General features: G+C 39.6%; 1 protein-coding gene across 1 annotated transcript in view; it reads left to right on the forward strand.

The window, feature by feature from the left end:
- ppp1r9a (protein phosphatase 1, regulatory subunit 9A) overlaps window positions 1-18,212 on the forward strand; it is a 38,924-nt gene that overhangs the window by 18,558 nt on the left and 2,154 nt on the right. The window contains exons 5-18 of the mRNA XM_084563466.1: window positions 3,284-3,419; window positions 7,345-7,497; window positions 9,621-9,674; window positions 10,375-10,604; window positions 11,851-11,947; window positions 12,620-12,755; window positions 14,389-14,477; window positions 15,221-15,350; window positions 15,517-15,580; window positions 15,794-15,853; window positions 16,043-16,091; window positions 16,325-16,369; window positions 17,619-17,738; window positions 18,046-18,069. Coding sequence (XP_084419592.1) covers window positions 3,284-3,419; window positions 7,345-7,497; window positions 9,621-9,674; window positions 10,375-10,604; window positions 11,851-11,947; window positions 12,620-12,755; window positions 14,389-14,477; window positions 15,221-15,350; window positions 15,517-15,580; window positions 15,794-15,853; window positions 16,043-16,091; window positions 16,325-16,369; window positions 17,619-17,738; window positions 18,046-18,069 — 1,387 coding nt within the window. The remainder of the gene's footprint in view (window positions 1-3,283; window positions 3,420-7,344; window positions 7,498-9,620; window positions 9,675-10,374; window positions 10,605-11,850; window positions 11,948-12,619; window positions 12,756-14,388; window positions 14,478-15,220; window positions 15,351-15,516; window positions 15,581-15,793; window positions 15,854-16,042; window positions 16,092-16,324; window positions 16,370-17,618; window positions 17,739-18,045; window positions 18,070-18,212) is intronic.

The following is an 18,212-nucleotide window of genomic DNA, read 5'->3' on the forward strand; positions in this document are numbered from 1 at the left end:
AGCCTGCCATCCCAGCTTTATTCTTGTCTTTGCCTTTTATTGCTATGGTTCAGTGTTGTCTTTTCTCCCTCTGCTTTATCACCTTTGTCTGTTATTGCCCACTCCTCTTCTTTTTATTCTTCCTCTCAGTCACTATTTCTTCTAACATATTTCTGGGGGAAGTCTGTTGTCTTGTTTTCACATCTTCACATTTCTGTGAAGCTTTGTAGTCTTGGCCATGCCTCTGCTTGCCTAATTCTCCCCTATTAATCCATCCATAGACACACTACACATGGTGAGACACACGTTACATAGCTGTTAAGTAATCCAGAGACCTCAGAGTAGGTTTCACCTCGGATCTGTGAAAAGCTGTGGAAAGATAGATCGGTGTGTGGAAAATACAGTGCCCCACAAAAAGCTGGTAGCCGAACAAAGACATGTCCAGCTGTATCAGAGCAGACTGTTGGCTGGACACATGCTGTTTGCTCGACTAATATTGACAATGGAGGTTTTCCACACACCAGGATGTGGCTGTATAGGCGAGGCAGCTTTCAGAACCTTCCATCTATCACCTGTCCATTTTTAAAGCAAGTATAAAAACATAGCAGTGAGAAAAATAGAAAGCTATAGAGTCTAGTTCAACTATTACAAAAATCTCATATAATGTAAGACATTTTGAAATTACAGTCTGATAATAATATAGCAAGTTGGAATGATAATTCTCACCCACAGACAAATTCTCACTCTCCCTGCTCTTCCTTCTCTCACAATCTTTCACTCTTCCTCCATCCTATCTCACTCACTCCTCCTCCTTGGTAAATCCTTCCCTCACTCTGTCTGATCACCAGAGGTTTTATGGCCAACTGTCCTAGATTTGCCATTTTAGCTAAATTTAACCCTGACTTCCAGCAGCAAATCATCCAGGTTTTAGTCAGAAGGCTTCCCAATCTCTGTGACTCTAGAAAACTGTGTTTTAAAGACTCCCTCACATAATTCACATAGAAGTAAACACGAGAATAACATCGTTTTGTGTAATACCTAATTACAGCATTGGCTGACGCAGTACTGCAAAATACCTGCAGATTTTAGATCTAATATTGGTCCAGGTCCTGTAATGCAGCTTTATTGGCTATGATTTGTTTTATTGGTTCAAGGTTCAAGGTTTTTTCTTTTCTTTTTTTTGTCAAAAAATAAAAATAAAAAATGTCAGCATTGCCTTAAATATAATAGATACATGTCCACCATGGTTGACCAGTCACATCTATCTTCTGCTGTATGTGTGAACCTACGCTGACATCATCAACCCAATGCTACCAAATGTAGATGACACCTCTCGCCCAGCATCACTTCCTTGCTTGTCTTTTTCCCTAAAGGCTCCAGAAAGTAAATTTAGGCTCTTCTTACGTTATTCTCTATATTAGAGCAGTGTCCGTGTTAGTTGGAGTAAATGGAATAAATCGGTACTGAAGTTAAGCTGATACGGCACCCTGTGTGTGGCAGACCCAGAACAGTAGGAGGCAGGGAGGAACCGAGACAGACTCCCAGTGCGTGAGGAGAAAGGCCGTTTCCAGGTCAGCTACTCCTCAGACCTCCCTGCCATCCAAATGCTTGCTCCAGTAAAGTACTTAGCTCACCCAGGACCCTCTCTGTCGCTCTTTCTTTTTTTTTTTTGCTTTCTCTCAGCGTCCTGCCCTTCAGTTGTTCCTTCACATGTAGATCAAATGCGCCTCTCTGCTGGAGCGTAAGGCCTTTTCTACATTGCCTTTAGAAATATATGAAAGAGCTCTCGGGAAATGAATTCACTTGATTAGGCCCTATCTCGAATCCACTCTGGTTCTCTTTTTCCTCCTCTCTCACTCTAACACACTCAGATTGGACCTTACCCACACAGTTACTGGAACCCCACTGCGTTTGAGATTTCCCGCAATAAGCCGTAGATATTCTTATACTGCTCGGTTTTGTTAGCATTATGACAAGAAGTTTCTTCCCGGTAGCACTATCAGTTTGTGTTGCAAAGTTAAAAGGTTTGAGCAGAAGCATAGAGAGAGAGACACATCTCTCTGCTATACTTTGTCCCTATTGTAAGGTTTATATTCTGTAACTGTGGGTTATTTATCTATATCTAATGGACAAACACAAATAATAACATGCAGTTTTCAGGAAAGAAGATAGTGATCATTATGGTTCGGTCTTTGGCCACATTTGAATGTGACACTTCTGGTGCTCAGCCTGTGGTTATCTCCATTTAATTCCCAGCCAGGCTGATAACAGGCTGCCTGGCCGAGCGGACGGTCTTCTACATTATTATGCATGTCCTGTCTCCCTGCCCTGCCCTGATACGTCAGCAAATATCGCTGTCATTGTTATGTGGCTGTGGGCCTCTGTTGCTCTCAGTCTGTGGCTGCTGTGGTCGTTCCTCTGCACAAATACACCACGAGAAATAGTCACGCAAAGTCAAGCAAAACAGAAATGTGTTATATAGTCTATGTTTGTTTATATGTTCCTTATAAAGGATATAAGATATGATGAGTTAATAGGAAGTCCGTGAAAAAGTTCTGTTGAGAAACATTTTTAATTTATTATATATAATACATTCATACAGACAATTGGAAGTCCTTCTAAAGATTTTTATTTTTTTTAACTCTATGCTATGTGAACAGATTTAATAGAATAAAAGTGTAAAATTAAAAGCCAAACACACAGTACAAAAGGCAGTATTGATTCTTGATTTTGTTGGCCAATTCCAATATATATTTTTAGGTATTAAATATTCCTATATCAATACATCAGCTGATATTCTACGTTATCTAGCTTGCTATCATAGAAAATACATATAATTTATCATTTATTGAAAAGGGATTTTTTTAAGGTTTAATTAAGGTTTTGTTGTTTATTAGTTCACAAACTGTTTGGCAATTTACCTTGGAGACACCACATGACTCCACCGTCTGCTCTGCTGTGAAGCGTACTGTGCTACAAGTGCTGCAGACAATGCTGAGTATTGTAGACAGTGGGGTTGGAGCCTGCTCTGCTGGAAACCATTTCTAAGTTTGTATTATGCTTTGTGTTAGAAAAGAAGTTTGCATATCAGCACAATTAAACGTATACATTAATACTTATATATGTGAGATGGACTCATATCGCCAACCAATATATGATTAGGGCACTACTTGTAGTGATGGATTAAGCAGCTGTACTTACGTAATTTTTATTGATCAAATCAGTGTAACTGTTAAACAGTCATAAGCTGGTTGACTCTGTGCATGCATTGCCAGGACTGTCGGTCAACAGAGTGTCATTGCAGGTTTGTGATTGGCCGTGAGCGTCCGGGTCAGCAGAGTGAGGTTGCCACGCTCATCCAGCAGACCCTGGAGCAGGAGAGGAGACAGAGAGAACTACTAGAGCAGCAGTACGCCCAGTATGACGCAGATGATGACGAGGTGAGGAACCACACACAAGCTTGGGCCGTGAACACGAGGCTGTAGTCTTGAAAATGCGATAAAGTGCATTTAAGATTACACTACATTTGAGATTATGTAAATCATTACTTTCCTGTGTGCAAAAATGTTAAGATGCCCGCCCATTAAATACAGGCACATTGTCATGTATTGATAAAGCTCATTATATCTGCATTTATTTAAAGTTTGTCTGCTGTCAAACTTCTAATACAGTAGATGACACTGTGGTTGAAAAATTAGGCTTCTAGTTGTCATTTAATGTAAATCAGCTCCTTTCTCATGACAGTTGACTGGAGGTTTTAGCTTATTAACTCCATAAAACTGACTGACGGGAGGCTTTGATGCTGGCATACAAAACGCTCTCCCTCACAGCCACACATACCAAGAGAGGGCCATGTGAGTTTCAGTCCTAGAAAGCATCACTCAGCATTTCCTTTCTGCTGCTTACTCACAGCACGTTTAATCCACCAGACACCCAGCTCACAGCCCTGCTACTCATGCTATCTGTGTATGTGTGCCATGTAGATACACTCACAGCGTGTATACGCTTGAAATAAGACACTGTAGTGACATAAATCAATGCAAAGTACAGGCACAGAAACAGCTGCACTCCGGCGTGGATTTACAGTGTACGCAGAGAGAAACACACACTAACTCTCTCCTGTTGCGCTGTTTTCATCAGTGTGCCATGAAATCTTTTAATTTCCTGGTGAACAGTGGATTCAGAGTCTTCATGCTTAAGAAACTACACCTGAGGCTCCTAAAGGAGATCCCAGCACTCAAGACTCAATACTATAGCCAATGTTAAACCTTCAGCTCTTATTAAAGCTTCCATAGAGAGTTAAAGCTCCAATTCAGCCATTAGCAATGTCTTCATCGGACTTTATAGAAATTTAAACACTTTTTTTTTCCGTTCTGCTGCTGGTCAGTCAGAATCAACAGAGAAGTATTTAGTTTTATGTGAAGGAAAAGTCTTTCCAACAGATCCCCACAAGGAAGCATAAACATACGAACAGCTGATTGTATTAAAATTGTTAATCCATACATAGATTACAGTCTGCTCTAAAAACACACTTGGAATCTGCCACTGTGGAGCACTAAAGCATCCATAAATTCCCTCATAACTGCCGGCAGGGTAAATAGTTACAAAACCATTACAAGATGTGTGTGTCAGTAAAAAGATCTCATCAATATTAATATCTCTATAAATATTAGAACGGCTCTTTATTGGCTTGGTGGGTGGGAGTCATTTCTCATTTTCGCTGAGGGCTGTGTGGCTTGATGTGACAGATAGCTCTTTATTGGGGGTCCCAAGAGGAAGGGGCGCACCTTCAGCTAACAATAGACTCCACACAGACACATTAGTGTATTAGAGTGTATGTAATCTAACACACATGCGTGCCTGTCTGTCATTAGTTCATGGAAGCATACACATTGGAAAATAATATACAGTATAAAAGTCATATATTCAGCATTTACTACTTTACTATTTACTGAAATTACTACTAAAGAAATGGAACATTGAAAAAAAGTGAATTAGTTAAATAACAAGTTCCTAAAATATCTTTGGCCCTTTTTTCTGTTGTTAAACTAATAGAATTGATTCATTGATTAAGTCCTAAATTACAACTTTATCGTCAATGCTGTCAGCAGTACGGCAGCACATGACTCCTGTGTGCTCTTCCTCCTTTTAAAGGTGCAATCACAGCCTTGTCCTCCAGCTCTCATACTCATATTAGGCATCCATAATGCAGATCATCACGCGGTGAGCGCCCTCTAAACAAGAACACGATTTTTGTCCTTTCTTCACCTGATTCTTCATGCGTGAGCTAGGAGGCGGTTATCATATGTAAATTGGGGTTTGACTTTGACTGTCCCGTGTGTTCGACGGTAACGCCACCCTCAGTAAATGGGACCTTAATGTAGGATAATGGTACCATGACAACAAGCAAGCCTGTTATGGAAATAAAACACTGTTTTGGCCATGCATGCAAACAAATCAGGCCTGAGCACTTATCCGGGTGGGAGATAGATGGAGGGAAGTGCAGGCATCGAGATGAGGAGAGGATATAGGCCAAGGTAATGAGAGTAGAGAGGAGAAGAGGGGACCGAGCAGTACTTGCATGTGTAGTACATGTGCACATGTGCAGATGAAGACATGAAACTGGAGACATATACTTTAATGTTATAGATAAACCAAAGAAGACAGGGGAATACAGAAAAAAAAAAGAAAATAGAAAGAGCTTATTATAAATAATTGTATGTAGATTCTAAAATTTCCACTTGAAATTAGTAAAAGTACGATGGGATTGTGGCTACATATGTTGCAGCCAAAGACTGAATCATCCACGCATTTAGATCCAAAGCTGGTCGAAGCCAGCTTTCATTATAAAGTATGTTGAGAGTCAGAGAAAAGAAAAACTGCTTTGAATGCATGGAGCATAATGGCCTAGATAAATGTCAAGCCACAGAATGTTTTCCATTTCAATGCTGTTGAAAGCTTTAAGCTAGTAATGAGTTGACTCTTATTAGTCAGAGATTTATTTTTAATAAATCCTGGATTGCTAACATCCAGAATCTGCAGCCCTGTAACCTCCTTGCACTTGAGGCAAGATGATGACTAATGTTTAAAAACTAATAAAAAGTGACATTCAGAATAACTTATCTGGTGGCTTATTCTTTATGGAAATGACACTTACAGCTCAGCAGGCTGTCAAACCAATTTATTTGGACAATGCTTTGGGCAGCTAAGTGGGTTACAGAAATGTTATGTAACTGGTAGCATTAAAATAGAATTACTTACGTAAAACAGAAAGTGGAGAGAAGATAGATTTAGAAGAATTGATCGTTTTTAGTAGCGTTTCACACTATCGGGTAGAGCAACATAATGCAGTCTGACTGGTGTAGCTAAGAAGACAGATGGGAAAAGGACAGAAAGTAGGAGGCAACATCGACATCTGGATGCCTCACTAGTTATCTGTTCTGACTATCCTGGAGCCTGCTGACTCCTCATGGAAGAGTAAATGCTAATAGCTTGACTGGATAATAAAGCACATCCTGGTAGTCAGTGTCTCAAATTACATATTTAAAGGCTGGGAACTGTAAATTTTAATTCCTGCAAGGGGCGTCTGTGTCTTACAGATTTCATCAGCCTCAGACAACTTTTAGATAGCTATATAGACTAACGTTGATTTCCTGAGCTGACTGAAGACAGTTATCTGGATAGTGGACTCAAAGACAGCACCCACTAACTTGAACTTGGTTCACATACATTCATTAGTGTTTCAGTAGCTGGCTCCATCCTCACTTTTGACCTTGGCCCATAGAGAGGCCAAGTCAGATCTTTTCCGATGTTTGTCTGTGTGCGTTTGTTTGTTTGTCACTAGATAGATGACCAAAGTGACCGCCATACTGGACGTGGACATTGTGCAAGATTATAACGACATACTGCGACTTTCTTGTCATTTAATGAACAATTCAAACGGTATCAAAACATTATTTGTCTATTGTATATATTTTTTCCAAAATATCTCATGGTAATCCACTAAAATCCTAATCTACAATTACTCTCTGTAGACATCACGTTGTGATGGCCTCATGAAAATAAAGTTCACTCTCTCAGCCTTTGGGAACATTGTAAAATATAAAATTTATTAAAAATAAATTATAGTCTCACTAAAAACCAACCAGGAGGTCAGCAGTTTTACAGATACCTGTTTAGAATAGTGGAAAATGGGAACAATGCTTTCTAAAATATATCAATTTATTCCCAATATTGTATGTTTATATGTTTAATTTCAATGCACGTGTTGTTATTTATCACTTTGAAATTCTGACTACTCCATTTAGGTTGCAGTAATGAAAGGATATTGAATATCATCGACTGACTTTCGGTTTCCTCTTAAAGCAAACAGGAGAGTACGCCACAGATGATGAAGAGACAGGAACCACGGTGGCAGGCGAGGAGAAGAGCATCGAGGTGTTTGACTTGCCGGAGACAGAAGACATCTTGTCTCCATCAGAGTTAGATGCCACTAAACTCTACCAGAAGTTCAGAGAGGTAAACTCAGTGCCTACTCCTGAATATCCAAGAGTGAAAATGCACAATTTATCCCACATTTCCTCCATCAGTAGAATAATTTAGAAAAAAAAAAGTAAGTAAGTTTAACAACAAAAGATACCAATACAATAGAGTCTAGCGTCTCCTCTTGGCTGAGTTGTATTCTTTTGTTAAGAGTTAAGATCCTCTTACGCACCCTAATTCCTAATCTGGATGATTAGAGGTGTGAATACAAAGGGGCTCATTAGACTTAATTAACCATGTTTGGTTGAAACCCCCAGAACAAGGAGGACGGGCTAACACTTTAAACCAGTTTGTATCCTGATCTTGGCAACTTTTCACACAGTTTCTGAGGATAGAAGCCCATTTAGTTCGACCATCGGCACAGTTGCTAACAATGACCTAACCTGAAAGATTACAGCAATAAAACGGAACATAAATGTACTGACAGTTAACTCATTTATGCTTTTTATGCTGCTGAGAAGCTGGTGATATTGATTGAACACCCCACTACGGGTACGCTGTGGCGCCATCAGCCTTTCTGTAGAGTTCACAATAGCCATGTGACACATTTAACAAATGGCTTCAGCTTCACTGCAGGCAGCGCTGTGGATATTGGATGAAACTATAATTATAATGTAATCCTTGGTCTCAGGGTGTATACATTCATTCCATTTTCTCTGTATCATGCATCATCTCTCCCTCAGAGTGTAGCATTTACCTTTTGTGTTTAAACTGATCTTCTTTTGCGGTCTTTCAGAAGCCAGGTGGCAGGGAAATAAGACGTGATGATAGAAACGCTGTGGTTTAAAATAGGAGTAATTATTTGCGCGTTAGTCAGCACACATCAGGTATCATTTGATTTATACACACACACACACACCACCAAATGCTCTCTCTCAGTCTTGGTTATCCTCCTGCAAGAACTCATTGCTCTTTACATAAGAAACTGGTCGTGAAAGTGAAGACAATCTAATACAGTCATTAGGGAGACATGGGCTGCCTTTTGTCATTTTTATTGCAGTCTTACGCCCCGCCAGACCCAACTTAGACTTCCTGCATGGCTGAGCTTTATTCAGTCTCACACAAAAAATACTCAGTGTCATGCAGAAGCAGAAGCACAGCAACTCAGACTGCTGATGGCTCCTATGAAAGCAATCACAAGGATTTTTATAGAAACGATGTGTGTTAAGTCACTATCTATCATGAAACCAGGTGAAACAATGGTGACAGAACCTCTGACCTACCGATGAAATTACACATATAATCTTTGCATTTACAGTTTATTAAAAACTGGGCGTCTGTGGCGACATTCCCGTTCAAAATAACAACCCATGTGCTGTTAGTAACATCTGTTCCCACCTTTAATCTTCCTACCTGTGGCAGCAGGTTGAGCTGTCATTCAAATGACATTGTCACACAGGAAACACTGTTTGGATGAAAATAACATCTGCAATTATTCTGCAAGTCAAAGAGAACAAAACTGAGAAGTTCAGGTGAACCTTGGGATGTATTTTTGCACAAAACCATTGGAGGTAGTTTAGGAGGAAATCTCTAATAAGTCAAGAAGAGTGATTACAAGTAAAACCTGTCTCATTCTAAATATATATGTGATATATATGTCCTGACAGTTGTTTTATGACAGACATACCGAACTGTGATTCCACGCTTTTAATGCCATGCTTTCACTTTTGAATTCATGCTCTCATTTGCTCCCATTTCAGCATCTCTTTTTCCACCGTCAGCTCTCTCTCTTTCTCTTCCTTGTTGGATCTTTACCTTACTTTATATTTTATCAAAGTTTTAACATTGCTTTGGAAAAGAGGACGAGATTTTTGAGGGGATTTTTTTCATGTTAGAAAAATCAATTTAGTTTTGATGCAAAGTTAAAAGATTTTAAAGCTAGTTATATATTGATGTTTCTCTGGGCTTCTCATGCCTCTCCTCTGAGAGTGTGTGTCAGAGCTGGAGCTGGGATGCTGTCAAGAGGAGGACGGGGTCGGCTGCCTCTGTCCGTCACACTGTATCGACAGCAGAGAGCCTGCGCAGCCATCCATTTGATTATCTGACCGCCCTCTCCTTTCTCTCCTGTTTCCGCTTTCCTCCTCCTCTTCTCCCCACAGCTCCAGATCAAACACACAGTGACTGAGGCCGAGATCCAGAAGCTCAAAAACAAGGTAAGAAATTAAAGCTGTCAGTGAGCAAACCACAGAAGTTTGTCAAGAGTTCAGATCATTTGTAAATGGTTGTGGGGCAGAACATCAAGGAAGCAGTTGTTCAAGATTGGAGGGAATGCTTTTGAAATAGGGATTTGTTATGAATTGTTATTATTTCTGCTGAAATGCTTTGAACAGAGTATGTACAGCTCTTGATTGTAGTATTGTGTCTTTAGGTTTTTTCAAAATATCCTTCCCTTTAGTGGTCAATGTTTGCAAATGTCTCTTAAGAAAGAGAGTGAAAACACCAAGTAGGGTTTGTCTTTCTGTAAACTATGTTTACTTATGTCTAGACACACATCTGAATTATACAGTTTATGTACTGTCAAATGGCCTAAATCTAACTAATTCCCTCAATTAGTGAGTTAAAAAGTGATGCAACTTGTGCTGAACAGAGTCATTGTGAAGCATTTATCTTTGCCTAACTGCATGTCGTATCATTGTCAGTTTCATCTATGAGCAGAACATTTAATAAGTAATGCTTTGACATGAGGGACAAACTATATAATCTGATAAAATATAAAATCTTTCATTCTAAAGCACAATATCCTTTATGAAAAAGTATAAATAACCAAACTAAGTTACTCAGTGTTATTAAAAATATACTATCCTACATGAAGTGTTGCATGTTATAATTAAAGTTACTGTTGTGTGCTTGCAGTTAGCATCGGTAGAGAGGGAGAAGCAGCGCTGGGAGAAGGAGAAGAGCCAGCTGAAGGCCAGCATAGAGGAGAACAAGGAGAGGATGTTGAAGCTGGAGAGCTACTGGATCGAGGCGCAGACTCTCTGCCACACCGTCAACGAACACCTGAAGGAGGCCCAGGCCCAGTACCAGACTCTGGAGAAGAAGTATAACAAAGCAAAGAAACTCATCAAAGACTTCCAGCAGAAGTGAGTCAAGCCCAAGTTAAACTGTTCACGCTGGACTGTGGCCAAGGCAGGTTTATTCTGTCACACTGTAATTGGACCACTAATAATATTTTGACTTCTGTTAACATACATGGTTCAGTTTCACACTGTATGTTCGCTGCAGATGTAGAAAAGTGAGTTACAATAACTAACTAATGTAATTTATCTGGATTTAATTCTAGTGGTTACTTGAATTGGTTACAGAAAAACTAAACATAGAGCACGGATAGTTTTATTATAGTAAATTACAATATACAATTACCAATGTTAAGCTCTGTATAAATACTAAAATGTTACTATATAGGTGCACAAAGTCAGTCGGAGGAGGGTGGCTTCTATACAGACTTATACAACAACCGATGGTGCCTTAATTTCAACATTTCTAATTCTTCATGTAGTGGCTCTGATCTAAAAAAAGAGGCTGAATCCAGTTGGATGGAATTTGTTCTGGCAGCTAAATAAATAAATGTCAGATACTTGTGCTTACTTTGCATTTCTTAACCAGCTCTGTCTCCTCAGCTTGCTGAGTAAAGCACTTAACAGCTTGGACAGAAACACCAATTACATTTGTATTATAACTCCTACACTTGAACATTTTCCAGATGCCATTAACGTAGGGTACAATAGATGAATGTGTTCATTATTTATTTTTTTTGCAACCACCCACGCTTGCCTCAGTAAACTCAAAAACGGATCTAATTCATTTCCATCTCTGAGCTAGAGTCCTATCTCATTTCAGCAGTGAGTTTCCATTCTCATTCAGTGCAGCTCCACCGTTTTTCTTGATTTCTTTGGTCAGTCCCATCACAGTCTCTCCTGCTCTGCTCCGGTCTGGCTGCCTCTAATTGGCTCTGCCCCTGCAGGCCAAATAGAATCAAACCGATGAAGCCAACTCTCCATGCTGATTTGTAGCTGAGGACTAAGCTACATAAGAGAGACAGTGAGATCAAGGGCAAAGCAGGCATGAGTGAAAAGGCTGCATTTAATATTCTCACAGGTGTAGGTATTTGTTTTATGTGTGTCTATTCATTATGAGGAGGTTCAGGGTGGAATGAGTCACACTGACGTCCTCAAACAACTCTCTATCACCACAGCTGAGCAAGAGGCAGACACTGTCACACGTGGTGAAACATGCACGCACGAATAATGCGAATGTGTGTTTTTTTTTCCCGTGTTAACACCCACCTACTCAGCACATAACCATCTCCCCTCCCTCCTGTTCCTCCAGAGAGGTGGAGTTCATCCAGAAGGAGGATGCAGAGAGGAGGCGGCTGGAGGAGGCTGAGAAAGCTCACCTGGCTGAGATCCAGGGACTGCAAGTCAGGGTAAAGCATTTATTAATTTTTTTTTTTTTTTTTTTTATCTTTTTCCATCCAGCTCTCATCTCTGCTTGTTCGCTATTCATAGTGTATCTGCAACATTTAGTAAACAAAAATCAGATAATGATGTTAAAGAATTACCACTTTCTCCTCTTCATACTGTGACAGTGGATGGACTTATTACAAAACATTACAGTTGAGGAGTCTTCACGTTAATGTGCATAGTGTGAAACGTCCATATATCTGTACTCTCTTAATTTGTGGTTGGGTAGCTTTTGTTGCATGCCATACATCTTCCCTTCCCTTGTTTCTTGACAATGTTAATCCTGACAATGTCCTGTTTTCTTCCCAACTCTGATGCCTTCTCTACAGTTGAATGGGCAGTAGACCCAACTGTCCTCTTCTCTTACTCTGTACGCTGAACATTCATTTGCTCTACATTGTAAAGGCTGAATAGTGAAGTGTAAACTGCAAAAATGCAAGAACAATTAAGTTTTTAACTAACATAGTGACCATTTAAGGCTATTCTAGGTTTAAATACTTTGCTTTTTACATGTTCTTATCCAAAACCTGCAAGAGACTTTAGTTTGACACCATTCATTTCAGTGCTTTAAAGCAGTGGTTTTGCCAGGTAAATGCTTGCAGCTGATTAACATTGACTGGTTCCTCTCTCCACAGATTGCAGCATTAGAGTCTGAGCTAATGCAGCTGATGAAGCAGAATGGTATCCAGGTCAACAACAACAACAGCAACAGTTCTGAGAGGCTCAGTGCTCAGCAGCGCAGCCCCAACAGAGCTGCAGCGCAAGCCAGAGGTCTGTTTGTGCTAAGCTAGGCTAACTGTCTACTGGTTCTAACTTAACAGACATGATTGTAATATGGGAATTTACATCTAAATCTCACCAAGAAAGTTTAAAAAATAATATTTCTCCAAATACCAAACCATTCAAAAGATGAAAAGTGTGTTAAATTTTAGTGTGATCTAGTAGCAGAAACTAATACATAATCCTTTAATCACTTAGAATGAACCCTTTATTTCTACAAAGGGAGCAGGTCATTTTCTACAGAGCCAGAATGGTTAGCTCTGAATGAACAAACCAAACACTGGCTCTGAAGAGGGCAGTTTTTATTTATTTTTTACAGTGATATGTCAGGTCGGTTGCCATCTACAATCTCTTTTTTTTTTTCAATTCTTTTTTTATTGTGATTTTCATGGTTCACATGTTCATTTACATCTCACATTACCAATCTCATCCTTTCATCTGTAAATTACATCTGAATAGCTCAGTAATACATCCACGATTGCATTGACAATACACAGATATGGATGATTGGTCCTCCCTCAATCACACAAAAGATGAAAATAATAAAATACAAACATTTAGAACGTAACTCCTTAGGCTTTGAACAAGAATGCTGGGGTGCACATCTGTTATATTAGAGGGAAAAAAATAAAATAAAAAAAAATTAAAATACTGATGCGTATGGGTTGACACAGAAAAACATAGATGACTAAAGGAAATGGATATGAAACTTGGTACTAGACAAACGATGGACGAATCGGAGTGACATATCTAATCCATCTTTCCCATCTTTTCGCCATCTACAATCTCACTGCTAAACGCCACTAAGTCCTTCAAATAGGAGAGAGAATGAATATGATATCTGAACTTTGTATGATCTTGAATTAACTTTCCTCACTGCATCACTTGTGTAACTAAAGTACCAACAACAATTTTTGTCCCCAAGACGACCCATGATGAAACTCAGCAAAGCTGCCATAAGCTTTTTTTATAATCCCTGCAGTTCATTTACTTCTTGTCCTGTGAGGTCCATTAAAAAAATTGCACCTGCTCTGCACTGTAAACATAACCGTTGCACACACTCACAAAATAAACTGGAGACAAACAGTGCAATCCTGCTGTTTCTTATGCACTTTACAAATCCTCCTCATGTTTGCTGACTTAACTTACACGCACATGAGAACCTCTGACTCAAGTTTCACATTGGTCCGCTGCAAACAAAAACAGACAGATAATCCGCTTTGAGCACATCTGTCTGGCTTTGTTCTCCTCCAGTCTTTTTAAGCTCCGCTGGCTTAATTTTGATGGCTGTATGTGTCAGAACAGCCTCCACAAAGAATATCTGATACTTTTCGGGGCAGATATGATATCGGAGTGAGTGGATCGGCACTGATACAAATGATGCAGCTTATTATGCAATGTTAACACAAGGAGGCTGAGGGATGCAGCTGGAACAGCGCGTAGGAGGAGAAGGCATGATGCTGAAATGATCTCTGTTCAATTTAAGCGATTCAGTCTTAGTCTCATTTGAGGGCATCTCAAGGAATGAGCAGAAAAACAATAATTGCCTGCCTAATTAATGGAGTTGTAGGAAGGTTTGATACACTGTATGTTTTACCTATTTTCTGTGTGTGTGTGTCTCTAGACCTGAGGGAGGGCTCTCCCCACTCACCCAGCAAAATGAAGGGCTACAGAGGAGCGACTCGAGAAAGCATCAGCTCCACAGAAGGAGAGGTTTGTATTAGCTAACACATACTTATCTGAAGCAGCAAAAATTTCTTATTCAGCAACATCTGTTGAAATATCACCCAGATGTGATGTGGACAGATGCGATTTTTGAATTAAACAAGCTCCATTATTCTCCGTGGGCTCCTCTTAGATTTGATCCGTCTTTAATTTCTCCACAGGCTGCTTAATTGGCGTATGCATGCATGCTCATCGGCCCGCTTGTGCGTCTTTAACCCCTGTCCATTCCACCTTATTCCCTTTAATGGATTAATTGCTGTGTGTTGCTCTGCCGCTCTAATTGAGTCTGTGGTGCTGTCACAACTTATTGTCTCTCCCAGTGCGATAATAACAGCCACAGTCTTTTTCTGGATGAAAGGCTCTCGCCTGGCTAATGCTGTCACTTAACTCAGCTAGAGCAGGAATGAGTTCAGATTAGATAAACAACTCGGGAACCGGATCAGAGTCGGCAGAGGCACAGAAGCGAAGACGCTGTGGCGCTTCCAGGGGAAAAGAGGGCAAGGAATTAGAAGATGGTGAAAGTATGTCAAGTGACTTCTGTCGGATTACTCTGCAGCTCTAGCTGTTCAGATCAGTCATTCTTTGATTGCACTTTATTCCTCCTCTTTTCTGTGGGAGTACATCTAAACTTTTTCCCCTTTCTTCCTCTGTTATATTTCCCCATCTTGTTTTCTTCTTCTTTTTTTTTTTTTTTTTTTTTTAACAGACTTTCTTTCTCTGTCTGCCCACAGGTCTCTGAAGTACATGGCAGTCCAGCTCACAGTCGCCCTGGTTCGATTCGTAGTGTGGCGTCTTGTGATGGATCCACTGTCCTTAGGGGCCCTGCTAGTGCAGAGGGCTCCCCCAGAAGAACACTGCATGGTTAGTACTCTCATTATGCATTTCTACACAGCATATACACTGCTTTATCTCATTATCTCATCATACATATGTATATACAGTATGTATACTGCTTTATCTCATTATCTTATATGTTTTGTGTCATGTAAGCTTGAAACTGAAATAACCTCTGTGTTTGTGATCGCAGGTTCCCAGTCTCCTGCGATGTCAAGCCCTTCTCATAGTTTGGAGGGGCAAGCTCTGGAACCAGGGTAATTACAGTAGTAATAATAACCATAACAATATACCGATGAGAAATAATACATTAGGCCTTTATGTGTGATTACTTAATAATCTATGCTAAATGTTCGTAATAAGCAAAGCAACAGAAAGACTATGGATACGTTTTACTTTTTAGGTTACGGCCATAAGCTGCATCACATATTTTATTTAATTACACTCTTTTACTGTACCTTTTTATTTAGGTCCTCCCTCAGGAAAACTAAAGTTAAGGACAAAGATCCCAGAGCATCACCTGGAAACAGGTAACAGATTACTTACATTTGCTTTACTGTGATGTTCTCCTTTTATTTGTCTCCATCCAATAAACACCAGAGTGTATTCTGTGACAGTTTTTATTTTTACTTGTACTGAAAGACTGACGATTCAGCAACTGTTTATCAAGGTTTGATACAGTAATCATCAGCACTGACCTCTCCCTCCATTCCTTTCAGCTCCACGGACCCATCAGCAGAGGACAGTCCAGAGAAAAGCAAGGCCAAGGTACATGAGGTTTGGCAACTGGTACATCAGGCAAATAATGCTTCACTTTACAGCGAGGACATTAAAGGACACGTCTTTGCTGTCTGTAGTGTAATTATAAGTCTAGTCACAACAGGCTGATTGCCAGACCTACAATATAGTGCTAGAGCAGCAAAAAATGTAGCGTCTGCAGTTATAGTGCATACTGTCGGGCAATAACAGCTTTAATGCGTTGTGTTATTTCTGTTGGACAGACCTATCTTACATGGCCCCACTTCTTCTCCTATTCATATTATTTGGTATTGTATTCCTTTTTGGTTGACATTTATACATTAATCTATTGAAATGGAAATAATTTACTTGTACTTCAATAGGTACAGTAAATCAAATGGACGACAAGGACATTCACTGTGCCACAATCATAGAAATTGCTTTATGATTTCCTTATTTATTGCAAACAAATCATCTCAAATATTGAGCAGCGCTGCAAAAAATATCCAGTTATTTTGTTTTTGAGTATAAATTCCCATTTTTTGCTGAACTTGTGCAAAATAATATTTGTTTCAGTGCATCTTGAATCAGTTAAATATCATCTTGATACAATAAGATTAAAGTCATTAACATGGGCATTTGTTGCAGCGCAGGTACTTGCATTAAAAATGGTTTCTAATCCCTGTGATATCAGATGTGGTTACTATAGGATTAAAAAGGAGATTATTTCTGATCCTTCACCAATCCAGTGCTTTTCTCCCTCTGAGGACACGCTCAGCTTGAGGAGGGGGCTCATCATATTAGATAAATCAATGCAGAATTTATGTGCGTTAATAGTTATGTGGCGCTTTAAGGTAAGGATTCAACTGAGAAAGCTGAAAGTCTGAGCCTGTGAGATTAGTCTCGCTTTTACCTCAGACAGTACTGAGACTCTAAGGACTCCTTTGAACTACTTTATATTGTTAAATGTAAGATAAAGCTTCACATCTTTAGTTCAAACTCCCTTGTTACACTCTTACAGAAACTATTAATTAGGCTTTCATGGAGCATGAATGGGTAAAGTGTAAATGTAATAACTCACCAGTACTAAAAGAGTCTATTTCTCTTTCACATTCATGAGGACTCACAGGGAGAGAGAAATGAGGCAGCTGGATGTTGTCCAACTCCATCTCTAACCATTCCTCAAACTCAACATTTTGTGTTGAAGTAGAACATCTTTAAAAAGTCTATCGAATAGCTTAAACACATTAGTCTGCTGTACTTTTATTGGCTTTCAATAGTATGAGGAAGAACATCAGTCACTGTGGTACGTGCTCTGGAGGAAAAATCATTCTTGATTCATTCACTCCTCATCATGCTAAGAGATGCAATAACTCATCCTTGATTAAATGTACAATATCAACATACTAATGCAAAATCATAATCATTTAAATCAATAACACTTCACAGAATCATCAATAAGAGAGAAGCATTCCAACTCATCAACTTAATTCACTCTCAAAGACAGCTGGCTCTCACCACGAGTCTTACTGTATGAGTGTGTCGTTAATTTCTCAGGGACCCACTCTGAACGATGATCTGAGTGCCAGCAGCAGCAGCTCAGTGGAGATCAGCGGCCTGCTCAGCGAAGCCAAGATGTCAGGACGCGCACACACCCTGGTGCTCTCCTCAGACGAGGTAATGCAAGTTCACTGTGTGCCAAGGCGATTACAGTTTATTTGCAGTAGATGTGCTGTATCAAACGAACATGAGATTTATTTTGCTGAACCGAATCAAAAATGTGAGCCCTTAATACAAGCTTACAAAGTGAATATTTTCAAAACTTATTTATTTTTTTGTTTGTTTGCCAGTGCTTCCATTTATTATTCTGTGTATAAAAGAAAATGTTTTTCTGCTGTCCCAGCAGGGTGTAGCATTTCTCACATGAGCAAAAATAAATGTAGTAGCCTGAAATGTTTGTTGTTTTCCATGCTGCAAAATCAAGAGTCTGGATATGATCGATGATGAGGTGAGACTGAGGCTATAAGCCTCCAGAGGATGTGTGTTTTACTCCGTGTCTTTGTGTGCCCAGTTGTGCATAACCCATTCATCTGTGTCTCATTGTCACATTTTATAAGTGGAGAAGGATGCATTTTCTCTGCATGTCTGACA

The sequence above is a fragment of the Chelon labrosus genome (genome assembly GCF_963514085.1).
Source record: "Chelon labrosus genome assembly, chromosome: 16".
NCBI classification, from domain to species: domain Eukaryota; kingdom Metazoa; phylum Chordata; class Actinopteri; order Mugiliformes; family Mugilidae; genus Chelon; species Chelon labrosus.